The sequence below is a fragment of the Acartia tonsa genome, chromosome 14 (genome assembly GCF_053477335.1).
Source record: "Acartia tonsa isolate MP-2025a chromosome 14, ASM5347733v1, whole genome shotgun sequence".
Classification (NCBI taxonomy): Eukaryota; Metazoa; Arthropoda; class Copepoda; order Calanoida; family Acartiidae; genus Acartia; species Acartia tonsa.
Window position 1 is genome coordinate 25268487 of NC_137273.1, and position 25851 is coordinate 25294337.

General features: G+C 33.5%; 1 protein-coding gene across 1 annotated transcript in view; it reads left to right on the forward strand.

Annotated features, from left to right (window-relative positions):
* The first annotated feature begins 2515 nt into the window (after positions 1-2515).
* Positions 2516-25851, forward strand: part of LOC145305377 (uncharacterized) — a 96496-nt gene continuing 73160 nt past the window's right edge. Inside the window, exons 1-9 of the mRNA XM_080146994.1 lie at positions 2516-2539; positions 4000-4054; positions 4451-4599; positions 5591-5662; positions 6869-6963; positions 7375-7599; positions 8157-8211; positions 9206-9304; positions 14627-14668. Of these exons, the coding sequence (XP_080003120.1) occupies positions 2516-2539; positions 4000-4054; positions 4451-4599; positions 5591-5662; positions 6869-6963; positions 7375-7599; positions 8157-8211; positions 9206-9304; positions 14627-14668 (816 nt within the window). The remainder of the gene's footprint in view (positions 2540-3999; positions 4055-4450; positions 4600-5590; positions 5663-6868; positions 6964-7374; positions 7600-8156; positions 8212-9205; positions 9305-14626; positions 14669-25851) is intronic.

Below are 25851 nucleotides of genomic sequence, written 5' to 3' on the forward strand. Positions count from 1 at the left end.
TTGCAAAAAATGTTAGCAATAATTTTCAGTTTTTTAAGTTTTTCACCAAAAACCGGGCCCCGCAACATACCAAACCATATATTATTCTTAATATACAGGTATAATGCCATAGTTTGATGTTTAGTTTAGGTTGTTGCAGGGCCCGGTTTCTTTCAAAATTTTAACTTTAATTTTAGGGGCCAGACTCTAAAATTCCAATATAAGAAAAACATTTTTTTACAATTTTTTTATTTCCTCAGCTCTGTTAATTTCAATTTCTGATGCATTTAAACTGCCCACAAAGAGCCTATGCTAGATTAAGAGACTTTCAGAGATTTAAAATGAATGTTTTAATTTTTTTAAGGGGGGGGGGGGAGGTTTAATGCATCCTTTGCGTAATCCATGCGTAAATGGCACTTAAAATCGAAATTTTGTTATTAAACTTGGCATGAGTATTCCTTGGTAGGCCTATATTCCATAAATCAAACAAAAAGGTGAAAAAGTGATGGCTAACGGCTGGTGGCTCAGCCGTATAGCCTTTTTTTGGCCAATTTCAGGCAAATCCATTAGTTATTACGTAGGAAACAACTTCTTGAAACATAATTTTGCTTTTATTCATGTTAAATGTTACCAATAACCATTTTAAAAATTTCTTGTACCAGCCACTTAACGGCTAGAGAACCAGTTGAAAACGGCTGAGAGTGGCCAAGAGTATGATGTGTAGATAGGGCTAGGGGTAGGTTTTCATGGGTGCTGAGCTTAAAAATACTCTCAAAAATAGTGAGGGCTAATTCATATGGCAGCTGGGTAACGGTTGCTGCTCAGATGTTAGCCATTTTACATGACTATTTAATGATATTTTAACATCAAATGTTTAGGTATAGTCCCTATCCTAACCTAAAATAACCTAACAAAATCCATCTTAAAAATACGACGAATAGCCCCTTAAGGTGCGTTGCCACGAAATGGACTATTCCCAAATATTTCAGTAGAATTAAACTTCTTCAATTAATTTTCGTATTCTAATTAATTTTATTGGATATATTAATAACAAAATTTTACAATTTCTAGATTTAGCTATTAAACAGCTGAAAACATTAGGTACTAGATTAAGTATTATTACTTATCTAAGAGAAAATAACTTCGTAAAAAAGGTGAAGAAACTTCAATTAGTTGTATCAAATGTATGTTGCACAAAGTTTGGTGATTGGGCATTTACCTTTATATAATCATTTCTACAGTAATGTTTATTAATGCTGCAAGGTTTTTAAACGTTTTATTGCTTAGAAACATCGAATTTAGGCTCTCTGCCACTTAAGAAAATAGTATGAAAATATGAAATTTTAGCTAAGTTTCAAAGTATTTTCTAGACCAGTTGGCTTTTGTTTTTCTTTTCTAAATGAATATACAAGTTGTATTGAGTAATAATAAGGCGCATGCTTTTTATTTTGAACGATTCTATCAACTACAAGCTGAGAAAATTGACTTTGAGTAGAGGTAGGTGAAATGTCCACCAAAATGCCAAAATAGACCACTGTGGGCCCATCCATATGGTTGCTGGGTAACAGCTGCAGCTGTGCAGTAAGCCGTTGTTTAAGACTAAGCTGTAAGCACATTTAGGACTATTGAAGGATAACCAAATATTGAATATTTCAGTATTGATTTAGTTGTTAAACAGCTGAAATTGGCTGAGAACAGTTACCAACAGATAAAAGTAAAAGTTTAAGACATAGCTTGTGATGTGTCAAGGAGGATATCAAAAAATTTATTATTTTAGTAGAATTAAACTTCTCCCAATTTACATTATAACTTTATTTCATGGACATATTACTAGTAACACTTTTCTAATTTCTAGATTTCACTAAAAACTACCAAAAACGTATGAAAACAGTTATCAACAGCAAAAGTATATGTTGTAGATATAGCATGTGACATTTCAAGGGGCAGGTTTTTAACTTTTTATGGGGGTGTTGAGCTCGAAAATACTACCAATAATAGTAGGGGCCCATCCATATGGACGCTGGGTAACAGCTACAGCTGAGCAGCAGCCGTTACCCCGATGACATATGGATGGGCCTTTCTATTTTTGGGGAGTATTAATAAGCTTGGAACCCATAAAAACTTACCCCACACATCACAAGCTATGTCTTAAACTTTTACTTTTATCTGTTGGTTACTGTTCTCAGCCAATTTTAGCTGTTTAACAACTAAATCAATACTGAAATATTCAATATTTGGTTATCCTTCAATAGTCCTAAAAGTGCTTACAGCTTAGTCTTAAACAACGGCTTACTGCACAGCTGCAGCTGTTACCCAGCAACCATATGGATGGGCCACCACTATTTTTGGTAGTTTTTTTTGAGCTTAGCAGCCATAAAAACCTACCCCTTGACACGTCACATGCCCTATGTACTCTTTCTACTCTTGGCTGCTCCCAGCTGAGCTGCAGTTGTTACCCAGCTGCAATATGGATGAGCTGCCACTATTTTTGGTAGTAATTTTGAGCTCAGACCAACCCCTGTTACCCAGCAACCATATGGATGGACCACCACTATTTTCGGTAGTTTTTTTGAGCTTATCACCCATAAAAACTTACCCCTAGACACGTCACAATCCCTATCTACTCATTCTACTCTTAGCCGCTCCAAGCTGAGCTGTAGCTGTTACCCAGCTGCCATATGGATGGGCCGATACTATTTTTGGTAGCATTTTTGAGCTCAGCACCCATAAAAACCTACCCCTAGACACGTCACAAGCCCTATATAATTATTCTACTCTTGGCCGCTCCCAGCTGAGCTGCCATATGGATAGATTCCTTGATACTTATTCTACTCTTGGCTGAGCTGCAGCTGTTATCCAGCTGCCATATGGATGGGCGGCCACTATTTTTGGAAGTATTTTTGAGCTCAGCACCCATAAAAACCTACCATTAGACACGTCACAAGCCCTATCTACTCATTCTACTCTTGGCCGCTCCCAGCTGAGCTGCAGCTGTTACCCAGCTGCCATATGGATGAGCGGCCACTATTTTTGGAAGTATTTTTGAGCTCAGCAGCCATAAAAACCTACCCCTAGACACTCACAAGCCATAATTACCCTTCATACTCTTGGCAGCTCCCAGCCGTTTTCAGCCGGTTCCAGCCGTTTAGCAGCTGGTACAAGAAATTTTAAAAATGGTTATTGCTATCATTTACCATGAATTAGACAAAAATATGTCTTTAAAAGTTGATTCCTATGTAATTAATGATGAATTTGCCCTGAAAATAGGCAAAAAACGGCTAAACGGCTGAGCTGCCAGCCGCCAGCCGATACTTTTCCAACTTTTTATTCGATTTAGGGAAAATAGACCTACCAAGGATTACTCATGCAAAATTTCAGATCGAAATTCGAATTCTAAGTGCCATTTAATCACTGATTACGAGATGGTTGCATTAAAAACCCCCCCCTTATTTTAAACTGGGCTTTAATAGCGTATACTATTTTCGATCATTGTTATGTCTTTGATTCTAAGTATATTTTTATCTATGGACAACAATCCATCAATTTTTGTATTTTTTAATGTTCAGATTGACTCACAGTTTAAAATGTGACTGTTTTATTTCAGGATTTTTAAATATGTTTCATGAAAATTGGTGAAAAATTGAAACCCCATCGTCTCAGGTTAGAATTAAATATTTTTTTAGTAGGGGAAAGATTCGGGCGCTTCCAGTGCAAGTCAGTATTCATGCGGTACACCCTAGTACTCATTACGACCTGTAATCAACCTGACCTACAGTTACAAACAACCTAATGAAAAATTACTCCTCGATCCCCAATCTCTCGATTTAAAAAAAAAAAACATTGGAGGGGTGGGTGTTATTTGCATAACAAGGAACTTTGAGGGAAAGCGCGGAGGTTCGTCTGTAACAACAATTAAATAGAATTCCAATCGTGTTTTTTTTATTATTATTAAAACAGAATATAAACTGTGATATAAACTCTCTTACATTTCTGAATAAAACAAATATTTAAATTTTGTAGGAGGGAGGTGGTGTCAGCCCTGAGCCCCCCGCTGCACTACGCTCTTCTGTTAAACACCCAGGAAAAGAATATAAAGTTATACGTCAACCGACTTCGAGCTTCTACACGTTTTAATCAGAATTTATTATTTTAATGTATAACTAAATGGTTATTGTTTGGTTACCCCGCCGTAAAACTAGTCAAAAGACGCTTTTTGCCTTAATGCAAGTCCCTAATCATGCTTTATCACAGCCTTATTCTTAACTAGAGCTAATTATCATTAATTAACCGGCCCTGGACCCTGTGTGGCAGGTTTCTAATAATATTGACGTACAGATTAAATTCAATCCTTTTTATTATTTGACCAGCAGTTTATCCTGGGAAGTTTTAACGACGTTCACATACCAAGTTGGCATTGCACTTTCATTTACAACATTTGATCTCACGTCTAGTTTTACTTATTATTCTCATTACCCAGGTCCTCCATTGAAAGAGGAGCTGCCTCAGTTATCAGGTGGTTCGAATCTCGGCTGTCCACCACCCATTATACCATTTGTTCCCAACAATTCTACACAGGCTGAGACTGAATCAAATTTTGTGGCTAAATGTTTATATAAACAGGTAAGGGGGATTCATCGATTTCTGATTCTTAATGACCCCTTAAAATATTTTGAAGAATATCAAATGGTCGCTATGCTATTTGTTTACATCTACCTAATTGAATTGAATTTAAAATGCAACCCTGTTTTACTTACGAAATTCAGAAAGAAACAATACCTAATTTTAATGGGTATTTTTTTAAATTTCCAATTTTTGCCAAGGTTAATAGTTATTTATCGCATCGTATTACAGACAGCTTTCCATGGAGAGTGAAACTAAAAATTATAAAATTAATTTCAGTTTTGTTTTTATATTTTATTATTCGTTTTTCAGTACGGCTTAGAACCGGCTATAATCCAGCGGATATTAATCAGTTTCGAATGAATACAAAAAAATATATTACAAAAATATTCTTGAGACGTACTAAAGTATATTTGTAAATGACGACCTTGATATTTATTGAATTGACAAAGGGTGGATTATTTTTTGCCATTGTTTGTTTAGTTAATGATTGACACTTAGTAATTTTCATATGTAAACTTGAAAACGCCCTGTTACTGCTACTTATCATAACAAGAGTCATTAAATTCATATACGAGGACAGAAAATAAGCAAAGCATGGCATTGGAATGATTTTATTAAAGTACTTGCCATTGTAATACACAAATACGATGTTATTTATGCTTTTCTGCTCCTATTATCTTTTTTGAAGCTATGGGAGGAATCGCATTTTAAATATACGACACATTTATGTAATTATTATTTATGTATTTTTTTTCCATTGCATTTGCTTTTCTTATGATAATAAGGCCCAGACATGACTGCATTCAAATGCGCGTAAAAATAGATTTACATTCGAGAAAATGAATGACAAAAAAAGGAAAAAGCAAAATGTTGGAATACCTACTTCAGAAAATAATCCTAATCAAACGATGAAGAATTGGTAAGAAATGTTAATTTTTCTATTATTTCTGTTCCAATGTCTTTTCTCTGTATACCTGATTTGTTTTAGGTTGTGTTTTCAACAGAAGAAATAGAGAAACGTCTGGCTGAGTTTAACAAAACAACTCAGTCAATTAAACAGGTCAGATATTATTTTTATTAGCGTAGCTATTCTATTTTTAGATAAGTGTATGCTCCTAGAGGCCTCTATATTTTAAGCAACCAAACACAGAAATGATAGAAATTGAATTATCTTTTATTGTCTCGATTGGCTCTTAAGAGATATAAGTTTTCCATGTAGGGAGGAGATTTGAAATCTGCATCAAATTTTAAGGATTTTTTATAAAATTCGTTTTTTGTATAATTCTTTATCTAAAAGCGGAAATACATTTTAAGTTAATTAATTTTGACCAATAGGATAGGTGGATTTTAAACTACCTGCGCTCTAATTGGTTGAATGATGTACGACATCCTATCAGAGCGCAGATTTTTTAAATCCACCAATCACGGATGCCAAAATTAATTAACTTAATTTGTATTTCCGCTTTTAGATAAAGAACTATACAAAAAACGAATTTTATAAAAAATCCTTAAAATTTGATGCAGATTTAAAATCTCCTCCCTACATTCAAATTCCGGAAAACTTATATCTCTTATTGGCTCTGTATTTCAAGAACTTGTTTTAAATGATTCATGAATTTTTATTGACTGTAGAGTATTTCATAGTGTTTATTTAAAAGGGGGCACGTACCTGGATGTCACTGTTCTTCTTGCCTATAGATCTAAAATAAAGATTTGCTTGTTTTGGGATCTCCAAATTGGCAAATATCCTAATAATCCTAACCTAAATTAATTCTAGAAGGGAGGAGTAATCTTGACCGTTTGTGACCGGTCAGAAACTCATGACCGCCGTACTTATAGCTCTTATCACGGTCAGGCTAAGTTGACCGCTCCTTCATTAGCTATACGGCTGGGCAATTAAGACTAAAATGGAATTTAATAAAATTCCCTTAAGTCCTCCCTTCTATAATTGATTTTATCCCCACTACAGGGCGGGTGGGATATGGGCGATCTTTCAAAATTCCTTATATAAAATAAGAAATAAAAGTCTGAAATGGATAGATATATATCAATAGTTTGCCTAAGATTGCAATACACAATGTTTACATATTAGTTAGATGATCACTAGTAAAATCCAGGTATTCCCCCTTCGGATTGAAACGACTTTAGGTCTTATCCAAACCAGCCATTTTTTTATTTGTAAAGCCTATCTTTAATTAGGGTAAACTAGTAGATTTTCCCCACAATCTTCGTAGATTTTTTAATTAAGATTATTTTTTTATTTCAGAACAATCATAAGGACCAGCTGAGAGAGCTAGAAGTTCCAGTTGTCCTTGCCAACATTGAATCAAAAATCTCCTGTGATACCAGCACTATTTCAAAAGGATAGTTCCATGAAAAGTATCTATTTTAAACTTGGTGATTCAGCTATTTTTCTATTTAATAAGAGCAGGGGTCTTAAAGAAATGAACTGACGGATGATAACTATATGCAACTTAAGTAAACAAGGTAGGTAATGAGAGTATATGTTTAAGAAACTTGGGTACCAGTGTAATTTATTTTCCAATTTCCCCGTTTTTTTCTTGTAAATAGAAATTTTATTTATTATAGTAAATAATATCCGAGAAATCTAATATTTGTTTACCATATACTTACTAATAGTTGATAAATATTTCCTAGTCAAAGACTAGTTTGTTAAAGCTATATCAGTTTAATGAGAAAAATACATACTACATAATGACTGCTAAGCAGCAAAAAAATGTTTAACACACTTCATAGAACTACCCTGTTTACAGTTGACAAATCTGAACAATTGAAAAAATCCGCAAAAGTGAATAGTAAAGCAGCAGATACCAATAAAGTGATAACTGATAAAGCAGACACTACCACTATCAATAACACTAATTCTATTGAGAATAATCAAGTGAACGGAACTGCTCCACATGTGATTGAAAAAGTTACAGAAACTCAACAGTTGATTAACAAGAAGGGTGTCAATTTATATGGGACTTTTACAAGGTTTGTGTTTTTAGTAGCGCAGCTTCTTTACAACTATTACCTAATTTATTACCTCGTTGGAGCAGGTTGCCGGGTGCTCCTCATATCTGAAGAAGAATCATCTAGAGAACCTGATGTGATACTTTTAGCGATATTTATAGGATTTTAAGTTAGTTACAACCAAGAGACTTACAATCCTTTCATTGCACGTTTTTGTGCAAGTCCTAACTGTGCATGGTAATGAGTTGTGCCTGTTAATGGGCTAATGCATTCCCATCACTACGTACGAGACATACTTAGCAGCAAATGTACCGTTCTTAACGTCTTTGATGTTATCCAGACTCAAACATGGCAAGCAGGCACGCTATCATTTTCGTTAATACCTCAGTTCTTTTCACAATTATTATTCGTCTGTATGTATTTAAGACAATTTCAGTGTTTGTGACTCTTTATATTACTGGGCAGTTACCTACAAAAATTGTGACTAAAAATTATTTTTTTAAAGCACTTGTTAAGGTTTAATTGTCTGATGTGCTAAGCTTCGCTTTTATGTACATTGTCATCCTTCTTTATTTTAGAAAGAAAAATCTTGAAGAGGCGAATATATCTGAAGAAGAGAGTCAATTAGATAAGGTAAACAAAATAAGAACAAGGTTGTATAATGTCCGTCTGTCTGTTCATCTGTCTGAAACTTTACGTAGGTTATATAAAAATATTTTTTTTATGGTGGACATTTTACAGTGCAAATACTGTTTTCAACCATACGGTTCCTTGACTTATTTCTAGCCTCTCTTTTTTGGCTGAGAATGTTTTTTTCTGTTAGTATCTTTGCAATGTCATATTACAATTTACTTAGATACTATCTGAGATAAGATTCTGAAATTTTCTGTGGAGATTCCAATGACTATGAGGCATATTTCAGAACCAAAAGATGTCTGCTGTAATAGAATTTCTTGATAGATTTTTAGTCGCTTTTTGTTGTTTCAATGTAATTTAATGTAGTCATGGGAGAAAATACAAGGGTTGCTATATTTTTATCTGTCAGCAAAGCTTGATTTAAACTATATTACTTACCTACTATATGAGATAAGATTCTAATTTTTTTTGTGATGATTCTAATGACTAAGAGAGACATTTTCATACAAGACAATGTTTGCCGTTTGACTGCTCCTTAACTGCTTTTCAATTGTTTTTTGTTTGTTACAGTGTAATTTAATGTTGTCCCGGGAGGAAAGACAAGAGTTGCTATATTTTTATCCGTCAGCAAAGCTAATTAAATATTATTACTTAAGATTCTTAATTTTTCTGTGAGGATTCCAATGACTATGGGGCATATTTTCATAGTAGACAATATTTTTCGTTTGACTGCTCCTTAACTTCTTTATAGTAGCTTTTTGTTGTTTCAGTGTAATATAATGTTGTCCTAGGAGGAAAGACTAGGGTTGCTATATTTTTATCTGTCAGCAAAGCTTTATTTAAACAATATATTACTTACCTACTATATGAGATAAGATTCTAAAATTTTTTGTGATGATTCCAATGACTAAGAGAGATATTTTCGTACAAGACAATGTTTGCCGTTTGACTGCTCCTTAACTGCTTTTCAATTGTTTTTTGTTTGTTACAGTGTAACTTAATGTTGTCCCGGGAGGAAAGACAAGAGTTGGCTGAGAATGCTATGGAAGAACTTGCTACTGAACTACATCGGGCGGCGGATGCCATGAAGGTAGATAATTTTATTTGAGTCTTGCTATCTTTATAATAGAAAATCGATTTTATGCATTATTTTCTACCAGAATAGGTTCTTTAAATCTTTCTCACTGTCTTTCTGTGATAGTAAAAATAATCTTTGGTTGCTTATTTTCTATCTTTACGCCTGTTTAAGTCGGCATTAATAATGTAGGATCTGCTTATTATGTAAAGTGGAGATTGTTTTGGTTATTTAAATCTCATATCAAATGTAAAAACTTTAAAAGTTTTATGTGTAATGTTTTGAGATCAATCGACCTAGCCTTCTTATACCACAGTTAAGCAACCCCTTGATTGGATGTCCTTTGTTAGGAGGTTCTAATTGATAAATAAATGTACATCATGGTTTGTATGCCTGTTTATTGGCAAGCATATTACTCTTGATATTAGATCACCTGCCATACATAGAAACAGTATGTACCATTTTAATTTTTCTTATATGTCATGATATTAGTCCAAATTCGAACCCGAAACATACCCGACAACAAGCGGACACGTTGCTTTTTATGCCAATGTGTGTGTCGAAAATACTTGCTAGTGCTTTTGTAAAGTATATATTATTTTAAATGTAAGTTGCGATAATGACTCATTAGAAAAATAAACGTTTATATTCATATTGTACTGTAAGAGAAACCAAGAAACTTTTCTTAATTTTCGTTGATCTTAAGGGTTAAGACTATTAACGATTGATTGACGTACATCTCCAATGATGATAAACCAAAAAATACACTTTCTGTAGATTAAAATCATTGGTAGAAAAGTTTGAAAAATATTAATTTGAGGCAACGAATTTGTTTCAAACTTTAATTACCAGTGTAAGTTATTTTTTATTCCCCTTCTTTCCCGTTAATCTTATAATAGATATCTATTAATAATATTTTTGCAGACATACTTGCATCCTATTAATTTACATTTGGGATAAATAAACTTTTAAGATGCTTTCTATTATCTAAAATAGTTTGCCTCAGATATAAAGGGAATATCATTATGGTCACTGAAAAAAGTTTTGTGCAAGTGCAATTGATGTCCGTCTGTCTGAGTAAGTTACGTAATTAAGCTACTTCCTTATTTATTGGCGGATTTTAAAGATTAAAAATGATAAGTAATGTAAAATCAACAAATCTACAGTGATTTACTGACAAAACCAGCCAAAATATCCATAGAAATTATTCATAGTTTACTATAAAACACACTTGTTCCTTTTCCACCTAAAGAACTTTAACTTTTATATTGTGCTTATTTTTAGTGAGTTGGGGTATTTTGAACTCTAATTTTTATTGGTATCCAAAGTTTTTTCATTAGTTGGTTCAAACTACAAGTGTCCAAACTTTTTAACCTATGATTTGAATATGGAGAAAAGTAAATTTTGATTTTTATCACTGGGAAAGTGCGTCAATTTATCGTCCATTGTCTTATCCCTTAAGATACCAGTAAAAATCACATCTAAACTTAAAAGATAATTTTGTTGACGCCATAACCCTGCCTCCCTCAGTTTGCTTATACTAAAACGTAGTACAATAAACAATGCAAGAGAATAGAAAGGGCAGGGACTGGGGAAAAGTATTCTAAAAAGAATTTGTATTTTATTTTGAAATGAAATAACAGTAAACTGTAGTATTCAAAGTCTTAAGCAGTATTGCAGAGCCGTTTGATTTTGGTGCGGCTCCGGTTCCGGCTCCGCGGAGCCGTCTGTGATGATGGTGGCTCCAACTCCGGATTTGGCTCCGGCTCCGACCTTATATATTTTTTCCCCACGTCTATTTTTGACTTTTAAAAGTTTTATAATTTAAATTTTTGATAAAAATGGACTTGAAAAACATAAAAAAGGGGCATTTGCACATTATTAGTTACCAAATTATAATTTACTAGCGGCTTCGCCCCTAGCCTCTAGGGGCTTTGCTAGGTTTGATCAACTTAATTTTTCGTATTTTAGATTTAAAAAGAAAAAGTAAAAAAAAAATTTTTTTTGGGGGGGGGTATTTTCATTTTTTTGGGGGGGTTGGGGGTGTCCCACCCCCCAAGAAAATAGCTTAAAACCATCACAGGACCAGTAGGTATATTCCCTGAAGAGTAGAGCCCAATCAGTTCAGTGGTTACTGAGATCTTAAGCTTCAGACGGACAGACAGACGGACAGACAGACGGACAGACAGACGGACAGACATCGTTCTACTTTGTATTATAGATAATGTTACGTACTAAGAATAGTCAACAAATGTCAAAGCTATAAACAGCCCCATTTAAAGATTTGCTACAAGCTTTTTTATGGAGTTAGAGAAACGGTGTAGAGACTTTATTCCTGATATGTAGTCTGACAAACTGATGGATGTACGGACAAATCCTTGTAGAGTAGATTCGATACGATGAAACGAAAAAATTAAGAAATAGTAGAACACGACAGACTAAAGATTAAGTGGTTTAGTTTGACGTTTCTCTTTAGTTATTTAGTTTTATTTTTTATTTTTCAATATTCAATTCAATACTTTATCTGCCATATTATTCATTATTTCCGAATTTTTGTCATTCTCCTTGAATCTCCTTAAAACATATTTTTGAGGGGAATTTTCCATGTAATATGTTAACACAATTTTATTGTATTCAAAAACGTTTATTAATGATTGAATTTTCGGATTATTTTAGTTATATATCGCATCGTATTATATACAGTTTTTCACGGATAATACAATAAAAAATTATAAGATGATTTTTAGTTTTGTTTTTGCCGATGGTTTTATAACATTTAATTTCTTATTCATGATTTTTCAATATGGCTCGAAGCCATAATAGAAAAAGAAAGAATCGAGAATTTGCTTGTCAAAAAATGCGTCAGACCAAAGGGGGGGGGGGGGGCGAAAGTGACACTTTTTGAAACCAAAACTAAAAGTCAAAGGAACTCAACTAAAAAAAGAGTTACAGGTCTGACATTTTGCATGGCAGTTGCTTTATAGGGGTACAATATGGAACTGTGAAGAAACGGCGTCGCAACCGCCGAAAACCGCCGAGAAAAGGCAAAACAATTTCGGCGGGAAACGGCGGTTTTCGGCGGTTGCGCCGCCGTTTCTTTACAGTTCCATATTTTACCCCTTTAAAGCAACTGCCATGCAAAATGTCAGACCTGTAACTCTTTTTAGTTGAGTTCCTTTGTTGACTTTTAGTTTTGGTTTCAAAAAGTGTCACTTTCGCCCCCTCCCCCCCCTCCCTTTGTAACAACATTTTCTTTTTTTGTTATGTTTTTGTCTCTCATTTTATTATAAAGAAGTTGTAATTTTGCTTAGATTGTTTGAAATATAAGTCCACAGTTAAATAAATCGAATGCATTGTTTTCCAGGGAGGTAGGGGACATAGTGAACTGTAAATTATACTGGTACCATGTTTTCTTATTCGATGGCTTAAAATCTTATTTGATCGTAACTTTTTAAACAAAAGAATAGTTAATTTTGTAAGTTAGGATGTACATAAGATTTTGTCCATTGTCTTATCCCTTGAGATCCCTGATTATTTCCCCATAGAGAAAAATACTTGAAAAGAAAGGGAAGGGGAAGCAATTAAGAAGAATTTTGGAGAAATTAAAAAAAGGGAATTGGGCCTAGAACATGGACTTATTATCAGCGATTTAATCATATAATCAGTGTTTCGGAGTCGGGAGCCGTGGAGCCGCCATATTTTGCCGGAGCTGGAGCCGTATTTTCGTTTCAAAACAGCTACGGCTCCAGACTAGATAAATAAAGAGATTTTTTATAAATTATAATTTGGTAACTCTGTTTTTTCATGTGCAAATGCCCCTTTTAAGTTTTTCAAGTCCATTTTTATCAAAATTTGAACTTTTAAAACCTTCCAAAGCCAAAAATAGACTTGGGAGAAAAAAAATATGTCGAGTTTTTCTTGATTTTAGGTCGGAGCCGGAGCCGCACCAAAATCAAACGGCTCCGACACGCTGCATATAATGTTTGTGTTCTGTTTAAATAAAGAACATTGATTATCACGTTGAAGTAAGCGACAAGAAATAAAAATTATAAATGTTTCTGAACACGTATTTAATATTTGGGTTATAGCAGTGGCGTGCACTGTGATTCACCAGGGGCATGTAAAACCATTCGGGGTGAAATAAGGGAAGGAAGGCTTTCCCAATTTCAAAAGTAAGGGGGTATTGACTTTCCCCTACCGCATGTCACTGGATCGAAGCGTATTTTTACCATTGTTTCACCCTCTATGGCTAAGTCCTGTGCACGCAATTTCTTAGATTTATCATGTCTGCTTAGTTGAAAATCTTTCTGTGTCCCAGAGAAGGAGTAAAAATAATGCTAAAGGTCATTGAAAATAACATTTCAACTTCATCAGGGTTAAAGGATTTGCCTGCGGCGTTTGAATAAATGGGAGGCGGTTGGGTACCCAATCAAATCTTTGATAGCTTAAAATCCATGCATCATTGTCTAGAAACCGACAAATGAAAGCTAGTTTATTATTAAGAATTGTTTATTCTTTTCCAGTATATCTTCAAAACCGTTAAATATACTCTGGATTAGAAACGGTTACCACTCTCAGCTTTACAGAAAAATCATGTATAGCATCGTATTACATACAATTTTCCACTAATAATAAAGTAAAGTTCATAAAATTAATATCATTTTAATATCCGCGATATTCTGTCTGTCTATAATACGATGCGATAAATAACTAAACCTTTCCTTTAAGTCTGAAACTCTATGTACTATGGAGAAAAACAATCTATTAAAATTCATAAAAAATACAACTTTGTTCTAATGAAACTTGTGACTTTAAATTAAAATAAAACGATAATTTATATTGTTATACAAAAGTCATTGTTTTTAATTGGTTTTGTTTCAGAAAGTGCTAAGATACCTAATAGAACATGGCAAATAATTTTTTTGTACAGATATTAGTTGTTTCTGTTGATTTGAGCAAAATTTAAGATTTTTAAGTTTCGTGATTTTTAAGTAAATATATTTTTAAAAGTAGTCTTTTGTCTATTTGTGACAATCACAATGTAGATTGTAAGAACGGTCATACCCTAGCCAAAGGTTATCTTTGCTAATAGGTGTAATAAAAATGTAGAGACGTTTTGATAAGTTGTTAAATGCGTTTTTCAGTCTAAAGTGCATTCATTTGTAAACATTATAGCATTGATCCTTAGTTTGGACCTAAGGAAAAAAATTACCATAAGCGTGCGTAAGGGGGCGAAGAAAGTGCCCCTCAGGAATTACACTTCTGACAGTGGCGAACCCTGTTCACGCCACTATAATTTTACTAATAAAAATAACTTATGTTTGATTTTATTTTCAGATGACAGAAGAAACATCAGATTTGGCAGGTCTTCCAGATAAGGTAATTCATATTTGGGACTCGGGGAGGATAATGGACTTAAGGGACTGGACGCTATTTCGCTTGGGGGTTTGGTGAACGGTACCCTACCCCAAAATAGTTATAAACCCTACCTAAACTTATTTAAAGCTACATTGTAAAGAAATAACATATCGGTTCAGAGGATAGCTAGATCCTACGGTTCACAAACACAGATAGAGAGACATCCAATTATTTTTATATACGGATTTTTGCCATTGGTAGTTTCATGGAATTATTAGTAAAGGAAAACAGAACACAATATGATATTGTTATGTATTTAATCTACAAAAGGATGGGGGGGGGGGGGGGGATATTAATTCACCGTCCAGTCCATTGTCCTATTCCTACTAATATGTATTTACTGTGACTTAATCACCCGTCATATTTGCTGTTATTATCCTCCCCCTCTTTCCCAATTTTCGAAGATTTATTAAAAGAATGCAAATATGCAGCTATTAAAGAAAATAAATCTTCTAAATCTCTTTTTCTTTGACAGAATAGGTATTGATATTATAAGATTTTGATTAGTTTCATTCATACATCGTTTGTGCAACGTTTTTATTTACACATTATCTTATTTTCTTCCTTAACGACCTTGTAGTTTTTAACCATTTTTAAGTGGTTAATTCCAAAAAATATTGTTTAATAGGATTAAAATCAAGAATATCTGGCCATTATCCTAGCGATAGACATAAATGCAGCTTTGTTATTTATGAAATACAACTGCCTATTTTTGTCCAAAAAAAAATTTAAAAGGAAGGGGGGTGGGGGCGAGATCTACATAGCGATCTCGTAAAACAATGTTTTAAATAATACAAAAGTATTGTGAATTAAACCTCAAATATTATAAAGTTGTCTTGTATGAGATTGCGTCATTCCAAATGCTTCAGTCTTTTGCTAAGTCAGACGAATGACGTAGAGTAAAATAGTATAGCCATAGGAGTAGACGGTTCGAGATGTGAGGGTTTAAAGTTCTTCTACACCTTGGCTTACTGTTATTAAGGGACAAAATTTACTATTATTATGACTTACTAAAAATGATCCTTAACATGATATTTTTTTCTCATTCCTATGCTTTAGTAAATTGGATGTATGTGGATATTATGACAGGGGAAAATTTGTCGTCAATTTAGCTTGCTAACATGGAACTCATTTATTGGTCCGTTCGTTTATCCATTAGGAGACGAGAGGATGGAGTAAATGGGGGTGGAAGGGGGAATCGTTATGTTAGCCCACTGCGTTTTTTTACTTTGTGCAAATCTGGTGTAAGATCCATTTAAAAATATATCCAAAATGAGAACTCATATTAGTCAACTTACAACTAGTATTGTTTTAGAATTCATTTTACGTCCTCGAAAAGTATTCTTAGAAAAGATTATTTACTGAAAAAATATTGCTTGTAAAATATTCTTCTTTCAATTTGACAGATAATAGTTCTAAAACATTTTTTTGGATGCAGAGCATTTCTATAAAACTTATCTTCTGTTACACAATTTTTCAAAAGTATTTAATTTTATTGCCTATATTTAATACAAACGTTTTCATTTATAAGCGGCTATTTGATTGAAGAGAGGGGGGGGGGGTAAGTATTCTAGATTATTGTTTGAATAAGAAACCGTAAAAATAGATTGGGAAGAGGGGAGGTTTTGAAATATATTTTGGAGGATAGATGTACCCTCCCCCATAATAGCCAAGTACTTTACCTGGACATATAAGAAGATTTACTGTAAAGGAGAACCATATTGGCCCTCTATTTAGTGATATCCTATGCTTCAAACAGCCAGACACCATATTACTTTAAAGGGTTGTAATTTATGGAATCTGATGTTTGCGTTATTGTTTCTTTCGCATAGCATTTATTTTTTAAACTTGATAACTTAGAACTTTTACGTCTTCTACAATTTTAAGTTAAACCTATCACGCATTGATTATAAACAACAATTTTTTCTTGGCAATTTTACCTTAGACGAATTTTAATAATCTAGCCGTTTGTTGATTAACTCTAAAACACATCAACAAAACAGAGCTGAACATGTTAAAGAAAACTAGAAATTCGCTTTTAGAGATGTCATAATCCTTGTTTATGTGAATTTTATTGTTTCTCGTCTAGTATTAGTTTTTTATCAAATAAAAGTTTTTATGCATCGGGCCAGGGAAGAATATTGTGAGAAAAAATTGAGTATGTCCCCTCAAACAATTTCTTTTTAAAACTAAAATTTAAAAAGGGAGGTCGACTAAGCTCCTCCCCCCCCCCCAAAAAAAAAAAATAATTTTGCTAGGTGCGAAGCAGCTAGTATACAAAAGTTTACTACCACCACCCTCCAAACCTTTAAAAACCGTCATTTAAACACACACAAACACCCCCCCCCCCCCCCCCACAAAAAAAAATTAAGGCTTTGACGTCCTTGGTATTTTCTTACGCTATAATTTATTTGCTATTGTGTCTTTTTGCACATTTGTAACACTTTGTGGATATCATAATTACCGCAAGTGAATCAATAACTTAATGCCTTAAACTCTTAGGTCTGTTGAATTAAAAGATTATTCATATCAAATGTTAGTCCTAAAATGTGTTTACTAAAAAATCAATCTAAGGTTATGTTTTTGGAATATCATTCCCCCCCTGACTACTTTTTAGATGAATTTTATTGACAATGATGAGCACTTTCTGAGTATAAAAATTCTGCTCTACATTTCAGAAAGGGGGGGGGGGAAGTTTGTACAGTTATAGGAAATGAAATTCAGTACCAAATTTTGCCCTGGCCGTTTGGGCTTGTTTTTATAGTTATCAACCTAATTCTTTTTGTAAGCGCTCTTATATGATTGGATCTACCTGTAAAACTTTAAAAATTGAATTTTGAGACTTTCCCTTAAAGGGGCTAGTGGAGCAAAAGACCCCCTAACACTAAAATTTTAAGTTCTGGGCCTATTTTTAGAGATATTGTGACGATTTTTTTAATGAAAGCACTTTTTAACAAAACCGAACTAAGTAGCCAATACAAATTTTATTTTGGGACTTTCCTTCTAGGGGCTAGTGGAGCAAAAGGCCCCCCAAACACTAAAATTTTAAGTTCTGAGCCTATTTTCAGAGATATTGAGATGATTTTTTTATGAAAACTTTTTTCACAAAACCAAACTAAGTAGCCATTACAAATTTCATTTTGGGACTTTCCCTTAAAGGGGCTAGTGGAGCAAAAGACCACCCCAAACACTAAAATTTTAAATTCTGAGCCTATTTTCAGAGATTTTAGACGATTTTTTTAATGAAAACACTTTTTAACAAAAACCGAACTAAGTAGCCAATACAAATTTCATTTTGGGACTTTCCTTCTAGGGGCTAGTGGAACAAAAGGCCCCCCAAACACTAAAATTTTAAGTTCTGAGCCTATTTTCTGAGATATGAGATGAATTTTTTTAATGAAAACATTTTTAACAAAACCAAATTAAGGAACCATTACAGATTTTATTTTGGGACTTTCCTTCTAGGGACTAGTGGAGCAAAAGGCCCCCCAAACACTGAAATTTTAAGTTCTGAGCCTATTTTTAGAGATATTGAGACGATTTTTTTTAATAAAAATATTTTTAAAGAAACCAAACTAAGTAGCCATTACAAATTTCATTTTGGGACTTTCCTTCTAGGGACTAGTGGAGCAAAAGACCCCCAAACATTAAAATTTTAAGTTCTGAGCCTATTTTTAGAGATATTGAGATGATTTTTTTAAATGAAAATATTTTTAACAAAACCGAACTAAGAAGCCATTGCAAATTTCATTTTGGGACTTTCCTTCTAGGGACTAGTGGAGCAAAAGACCCCCAAACACTAAAATTTTAAGTTCTGAGCTTATTTTTGAAAATATAATGGCTGATTTTTTTAATGAAATTTTTTTTCCAATAACTGAAATAAATAATCAGAAGATAAAATTTTAGTGTTTGGGGGTCTTTTGCTCCACTAGCCCCTGGAAGGAAAGTTCCAAAATGAAATTTGTATTGGCTACTTAGTTCGGTTTTGTTAAAAATGTTTTCATTAAAAAAAATCATCTCAATATCTCTGAAAGTAGGCTCAGAACTTAAAATTTTAGTGTTTTGGGGTCTTTTGCTCCACTATTCCCTAGAAGGAAAGTCCCAAAATGAAATTTTTAATGGCGACTTAGTTCGGTTTTGTTAAAAATGCTTTTATTAAAAAAATCGTCTCAATATCTCTAAAAATAGGCTCAGAACTTAAAATTTCAGTGTTTGGGGGGCCTTTTGCTCCAGTAGTCCCTAGAAGGAAAGTCCCAAAATGAAATTTGTATTGGCTACTTAGTTCGGTTTTGTTAAAAATGTTTTCATTAAAAAATCAAAATTTCTCTGAAAATAGGCTCAGAACTTAAAATTTTAGTGTTTGGGGGTCTTTTGCTCAACTAGCCCCTAGAAGGAAAGTCCCAACATAAAATTTGTAATGGCTACTTAGTTCGGTTTTGTTAAAAATATTTTCATTTTAATAAATCATCTCAATATCTCTGAAAATAGGCTAAGAACTTAAAATTTTAGTGTTTGGGGGTCTTTTGCTCAACTAGCCCCTAAAAGGAAAGTCCCAAAATGAAATTTGTATTGGCTACTTAGTTCGGTTTGGTTAAAAATATTTTCATTTTAAAAAATCATCTCAATATCTCTAAAAATAGGCTCATAACTTAAAATTTTAGTGTTTGGGGGGTCTTTTGCTCCACTAGCCCCTTTAAGGGAAAGTCCCAAAATGAAATTTGTAATGGCTACTTAGTTCGGTTTTGTGAAAAAAGTTTTCATAAAAAAAATCATCTCAATATCTCTGAAAACAGGCTCAGAACTTAAAATTTTAGTGTTTGGGGGGCCTTTTGCTCCACTAGCCCCTAGAAGGAAAGTCCCAAAATGAAATTTGTATTGTCTATTAGTTTGGTTTTGTTAAAAAGTGCTTTCATTAAAAAAATCATCTCAATATCTCAGAAAATAGACTCAGAACTTAAAAGGAGGATGTGCTTAAGGACCATTTGGGCAGGGGGGGGGGGGTTTACTCGAGAACCCTTAGAGCTAGAGGGAGCTAATTTTGGATTTAAGCTTCTATGGGGCCAAAGTTACTTTTAAAATTATCGTCGACCCCCCACCCCCCCCCCAAATTTTTTTTTGGGGGGGGGGGGTAAAATTTTTTTTTATTGCATTTCTCGCCGAATTAGGCAATTTGGAATCATTTGAGACCATGTTATTTTTTTCAAAAAATTTTCGCCTTACAAGCAACCCTGCGGGGGGACTTAGTCATTTTTTTCAAATTCTCGTTTATGAAGGTATATCTTAAATACAGTATGCTACTCTCTTAGTTTTAAAGATAATTGGATGAAATCTTTTTGATTGTGTCACTAATTACCCCAAGTTTTGGTATCTTTAAAAAAAAACGGCGGCGGGACCGCCGCTCCCGCCGTCCGCCGCCGTTTTCCGCCGCCACCAAAAAAGAAATTTTTTATTGCATTTCTCGCCGAATAAGGCAATTTGGAATCATTTGAGACCATGTTATTTTTTCAAAAATTTTTCCCCTAACAAGCAACCCTGCGGGGGGGACTTAGTCATTTTTTTCAAATTCTCGTTTATGAAGGTATATCTTAAATACAGCATGCTACTCTCTTAGTTTTAAAGATAATTGGATGAAATCTTTTTGATTGTGTCACTAATTACCCCAAGTTTTGGTATCTTTAAAAAAAAACGGCGGCGGGACCGCCGCTCCCGCCGTCCCGCCGCCGAATTAGGCAATTTGGAATCATTTGAGACCATGTTATTTTTTCAAAAATTTTTCCCCTAACAAGCAACCCTGCGGGGGGGACTTAGTCATTTTTTTCAAATTCTCGTTTATGAAGGTATATCTTAAATACTGTATGCTACTCTCTTAGTTTTAAAGATAATTGGATGAAATCTTTTTGATTGTGTCACTAATTACCCCAAGTTTTGATTCAGTTATGTTAAAAAAGTATTATTTAAAAAAATCAGGTTGATATCTTTAAAAATAAGCTCAGAACTCATATTTTTAGCGTTTGGGGGGTTTTTGTGCTCCACAAGCCCTAAGAAGGAAAGTCCCAAAATGAATCTGTAATGGTTCGTTGATTCAGTTATGTTAAAAAAGTATTATTTAAAAAAAATCAGGTTGATATCTTTAAAAATAAGCTCAGAACTCATATTTTTAGCGTTTGGGAGGTTTTTGTGCTCCACAAGCCCTAAGAAGGAAAGTGCCGAAATTCAATTTTCAAAGTTTTATGTGTACATCCAGTCGTATAAGAGAGCCTACAAAAAGAATTAGGTTGATAACTATAAAAATAAGCCCACACGGCCTTCCCAAACTTGGGGTAAGGGGGGGGAAGTTTGTACAGTTATAGGAAATGAAATTCAGTACTAAAGTTTGGGAGGGCCGTGTGGGTTTGTTTTTAGAGTTATCAACGTAATTCTTTTTGTGAGCTCTCTTATATGACTGGATCTACACATAAAACTTTGAAAATTGAATTTTGGGACTTTCCCTCTAGGGGCTAGTGGAGCAAAAGACCCCCCCAAACACTAAAAATTTAAGTTCTGAGCTTATTTTTAGAGATATTGAGATTATTTTTTTTCTTCAGAATTTGGAATCATTTGAGACCATGTTATTTTTTTCAAAAATTTTTCGCCTTACAAGCAACCCTGCGGGGGGACTTTGTCATTTTTTTCAAATTCTCGTTTATGAAGGTATATCTTAAATACAGTATGCTACTCTCTTAGTTTTAAAGATAATTGGATGAAATCTTTTTGATTGTGTCACTAAGGGGGGGGGGGGAAGTTTGTACAGTTATAGGAAATGAAATTCAGTATAAAAGTTTGGGAGGGCCGTGTGGGCTTGTTTTTAGAGTTATCAACCTAATTCTTTTTGTAGGCTCTCTTATATGATTGGATGTACACATAAAACTTTGAAAATTGAATTTCGGCACTTTCCTTCTTGGGGCTTGTGGAGCACAAAAACCCCCCAAACGTTAAAAATATGAGTTCTGAGCTTATTTTTAAAGATATCAACCTGATTTTTTTTAAATAATACTTTTTTAACATAACTGAATCAACGAATCATTACAGATTTCATTTTGGGACTTTCCTTCTAGGGGCTTGTGGAGCAAAATACCCCCAAAAACTAAAAATATGCGTTCTGAGCTTATTTTTAAAGATATCAACCTGATTTTTTTTAAATAATACTTTTTAACATAAGTGAATCAACGAACCTTTACAGATTTCATTTTGGGACTTTCCTTCTAGGGCCTTGTGGAGCAAAAGACCCCAAAAACACTAAAAATATGCGTTCTGAGTTTATTTTTAAAGATACCAACCTGATTTTTTTTAAATAAGACTTTTTTTAACATAACTGAATCAACGAACCATTGCAGATTTCATTTTGGGAATTTCCTTCTAGGGGCTTGTGGGGCAAAAGACCCCAAAATCACTAAAAATATGAGTTCTGATCTTATTTTTAAAGATATCAACATGATTTTTAAAAAATAATACTTCTTTAACATAACCAAACTAATAAACCATTACAGATTTCATTTTCGGACTTTCCTTCTAGGGTCTACTGGAGCAAAAGACCCCCAAAACACCTAAAATATTGGGACTTTCCTTCTAGGGGCTTGTGGAGAAAAAGAACCACAAAACACTAAAAATATTAGTTCTGACCTTATTTTTAAAGATATCAACCTGATTTTTTTAAGAACACTTTTTTAACATAACCGAACTTAGTAACTTTTACAGATTTCATTCGATTATGTTAAAAAAGTATTATTTAAAAAAAATCAGGTTGATATCTTTAAAAATAAGCTCAGAACTCATACTTTTAGTGTTTTTGGGGGTCTTTTGCTCCACAAATCACAAGAATAAAAGTCCCAAAATGAAATCTGTAATAGTTCGTTGGTTCGGTTATGTTAAAAAAGTATTATTTTTAAAAAATCAGGTTGATATATTTAAAAATAAGCTCAGAACTCATATTTTTAGCGTTTTTGGGGGTCTTTTGCTCCACTAGACCCTAAAATCTGTAATGGTTCCTTAATTCAGGTATGTTAAGAAAGTTTTTTTTAAAAATCAGGTTGACATCTTTAAAATAAGCTCAGAACTCATATTTTTAGTGGTTTAAGGGTCGTTTGCTCCACAAGCCCCTAGAAGGAAAGTCCCAAAATGAAATTTGTAATGGTTTGTTGATTCGGTTATGTTAAAAAAGTATTATTTAAAAAAATCAGGTTGATATCTTTTAAAATAAGCTTAGAACTCATATTTTTAGTTTTTTGGGGGGTTCTTTTGCTCCACAAGCCCCTAGAAGGAAAGTCCTAATATGAAATCTGTAATGGTTCGTTGATTCGGTTATGTTAAAAAAGTATTATTTAAAAAAATCAGGTTGATATCTTTTAAAATAAGCTTAGAACTCATATTTTTAGTTTTTTGGGGGGATCTTTTGCTCCACAAGCCCCTAGAAGGAAAGTCCCAATATGAAATCTGTAATGGTTTGTTGATTCGATTATGTTAAAAAAGTATTATTTTTAAAAAATCAGGTTGATATCTTTAAAAATAAGCTCAGAACTCATATTTTTAGTGTTTGGGGGGTTTTGTGCTCCACAAGCCCCAAGAAGGAAAGTCCCAAAATGAAATCTGTAATGGTTCGTTGATTCAGTTATGTTAAAAAAGTATTATTTAAAAAAATCAGGTTGATATCTTTAAAAATAAGCTCAGAACTCATATTTTTAGCGTTTGGGGGGTTTTTGTGCTCCACAAGCCCTAAGAAGGAAAGTCCCAAAATGAATCTGTAATGGTTCGTTGATTCAGTTATGTTAAAAAAGTATTATTTAAAAAAAATCAGGTTGATATCTTTAAAAATAAGCTCAGAACTCATATTTTTAGCGTTTGGGGGGTTTTTGTGCTCCACAAGCCCTAAGAAGGAAAGTGCCGAAATTCAATTTTCAAAGTTTTATGTGTACATCCAGTCGTATAAGAGAGCCTACAAAAAGAATTAGGTTGATAACTCTAAAAACAAACCCACACGGCCCTCCCAAACTTTTATACTGAATTTCATTTCCTATAACTGTACAAACTTCCCTCCCCCTTACCCCAAGGAAAGTCCCAAAATGAAATCTGCAATGATTACTTAGTTTGGTTGTGTTAAAAAAGTTTTCTGAAAAAAAACATCTCAATATCTCTAAAAATAAGCTCAGAACCTAAATGTTTAGTGTTTGTGGGTCTTTTGCTCCACTAGCCCCAAGAAGGGAAGTCCAAAAATTAAATCTGCAATGATTACTTAGTTTTTTATGTAATAAAAGGTTTCTAAAAAAAATCATCTCAATATCTCTAAAAATAAGCTCAGAACTTAAATTTTTAGTGTTTGGGGGGGTCTTTTGCTCCACTAGCCCCTAGAAGGAAAGTTCCAAAATGAAATCTGTAATGGTTCGTTGATTCAGTTATGTTAAAAAAGTATTATTTAAAAAGAATCAGGTTGATATCTTTAAAAATAAGCTCAGAACGCATATTTTTAGTGTTTTTGGGGGTCTGTTGCTCCACAAGCCCCTAGAAGGAAAGTCCCAAAATGAAATCTCCAATGATTACTTAGTTTGGTTATGTTAAAAAAGGTTTCTGACAAAAAAAATCATCTCAATATCTCTAAAAATAAGCTCAGAACTTAAATTTTTAGTGTTTGGGGGGGTCTTTTGCTCCACTAGCCCCTAGAAGGAAAGTCCCAAAATGAAATCTGTAATGGTTCGTTGATCTAGTTATGTTAAAAAAGTTTTATTTAAAAAAAATCAGGTTGATATCTTTAAAAATAAGCTCAGAACGCATATTTTTAGTGTTTTTGGGGGTCTGTTGCTCCACAAGCCCCTAGAAGGAAAGTCCCCCCCCCTTGGGGTAAGGGGGGGGGAAGTTTGTACAGTTATAGGAAATGAAATTCAGTATAAAAGTTTGGGAAGGCCGTGTGGGCTTATTTTTATAGTTATCAACCTAATTCTTTTTGTAGGCTCTCTTATACGACTGGATGTACACATAAAACTTTGAAAATTGAATTTCGGCACTTTCCTTCTTATGGCTTGTGGAGCACAAAAACCCCCCAAACGCTAAAAATATGAGTTCTGAGCTTATTTTTAAAGATATCAACCTGATTTTTTTTAAATAATACTTTTTTAACATAACTGAATCAACGAACCATTACAGATTCATTTTGGGACTTTCCTTCTTAGGGCTTGTGGAGCACAAAACCCCCCAAACGCTAAAAATATGAGTTCTGAGCTTATTTTTAAAGATATCAACCTGATTTTTTTAAATAATACTTTTTTAACATAACTGAATCAACGAACCATTACAGATTTCATTTTGGGACTTTCCTTCTTGGGGCTTGTGGAGCACAAAACCCCCCAAACACTAAAAATATGAGTTCTGAGCTTATTTTTAAAGATATCAACCTGATTTTTTAAAAATAATACTTTTTTAACATAATCGAATCAACAAACCATTACAGATTTCATATTGGGACTTTCCTTCTAGGGGCTTGTGGAGCAAAAGATCCCCCCAAAAAACTAAAAATATGAGTTCTAAGCTTATTTTAAAAGATATCAACCTGATTTTTTTAAATAATACTTTTTTAACATAACCGAATCAACAAACCATTACAAATTTCATTTTGGGACTTTCCTTCTAGGGGCTTGTGGAGCAAACGACCCTTAAACCACTAAAAATATGAGTTCTGAGCTTATTTTAAAGATGTCAACCTGATTTTTAAAAAAAACTTTCTTAACATACCTGAATTAAGGAACCATTACAGATTTCATTTTGTACTTTCCTTTTAGGGTCTAGTGGAGCAAAAGACCCCCAAAAACGCTAAAAATATGAGTTCTGAGCTTATTTTTAAATATATCAACCTGATTTTTTTAAAATAATACCTACTTTTTTAACATAACCGAACCAACGAACTATTACAGATTTCATTTTGGGACTTTTATTCTTGTGATTTGTGGAGCAAAAGACCCCCAAAAACACTAAAAGTATGAGTTCTGAGCTTATTTTTAAAGATATCAACCTGATTTTTTTTAAATAATACTTTTTTAACATAATCGAATGAAATCTGTAAAAGTTACTAAGTTCGGTTATGTTAAAAAAGTGTTCTTAAAAAAATCAGGTTGATATCTTTA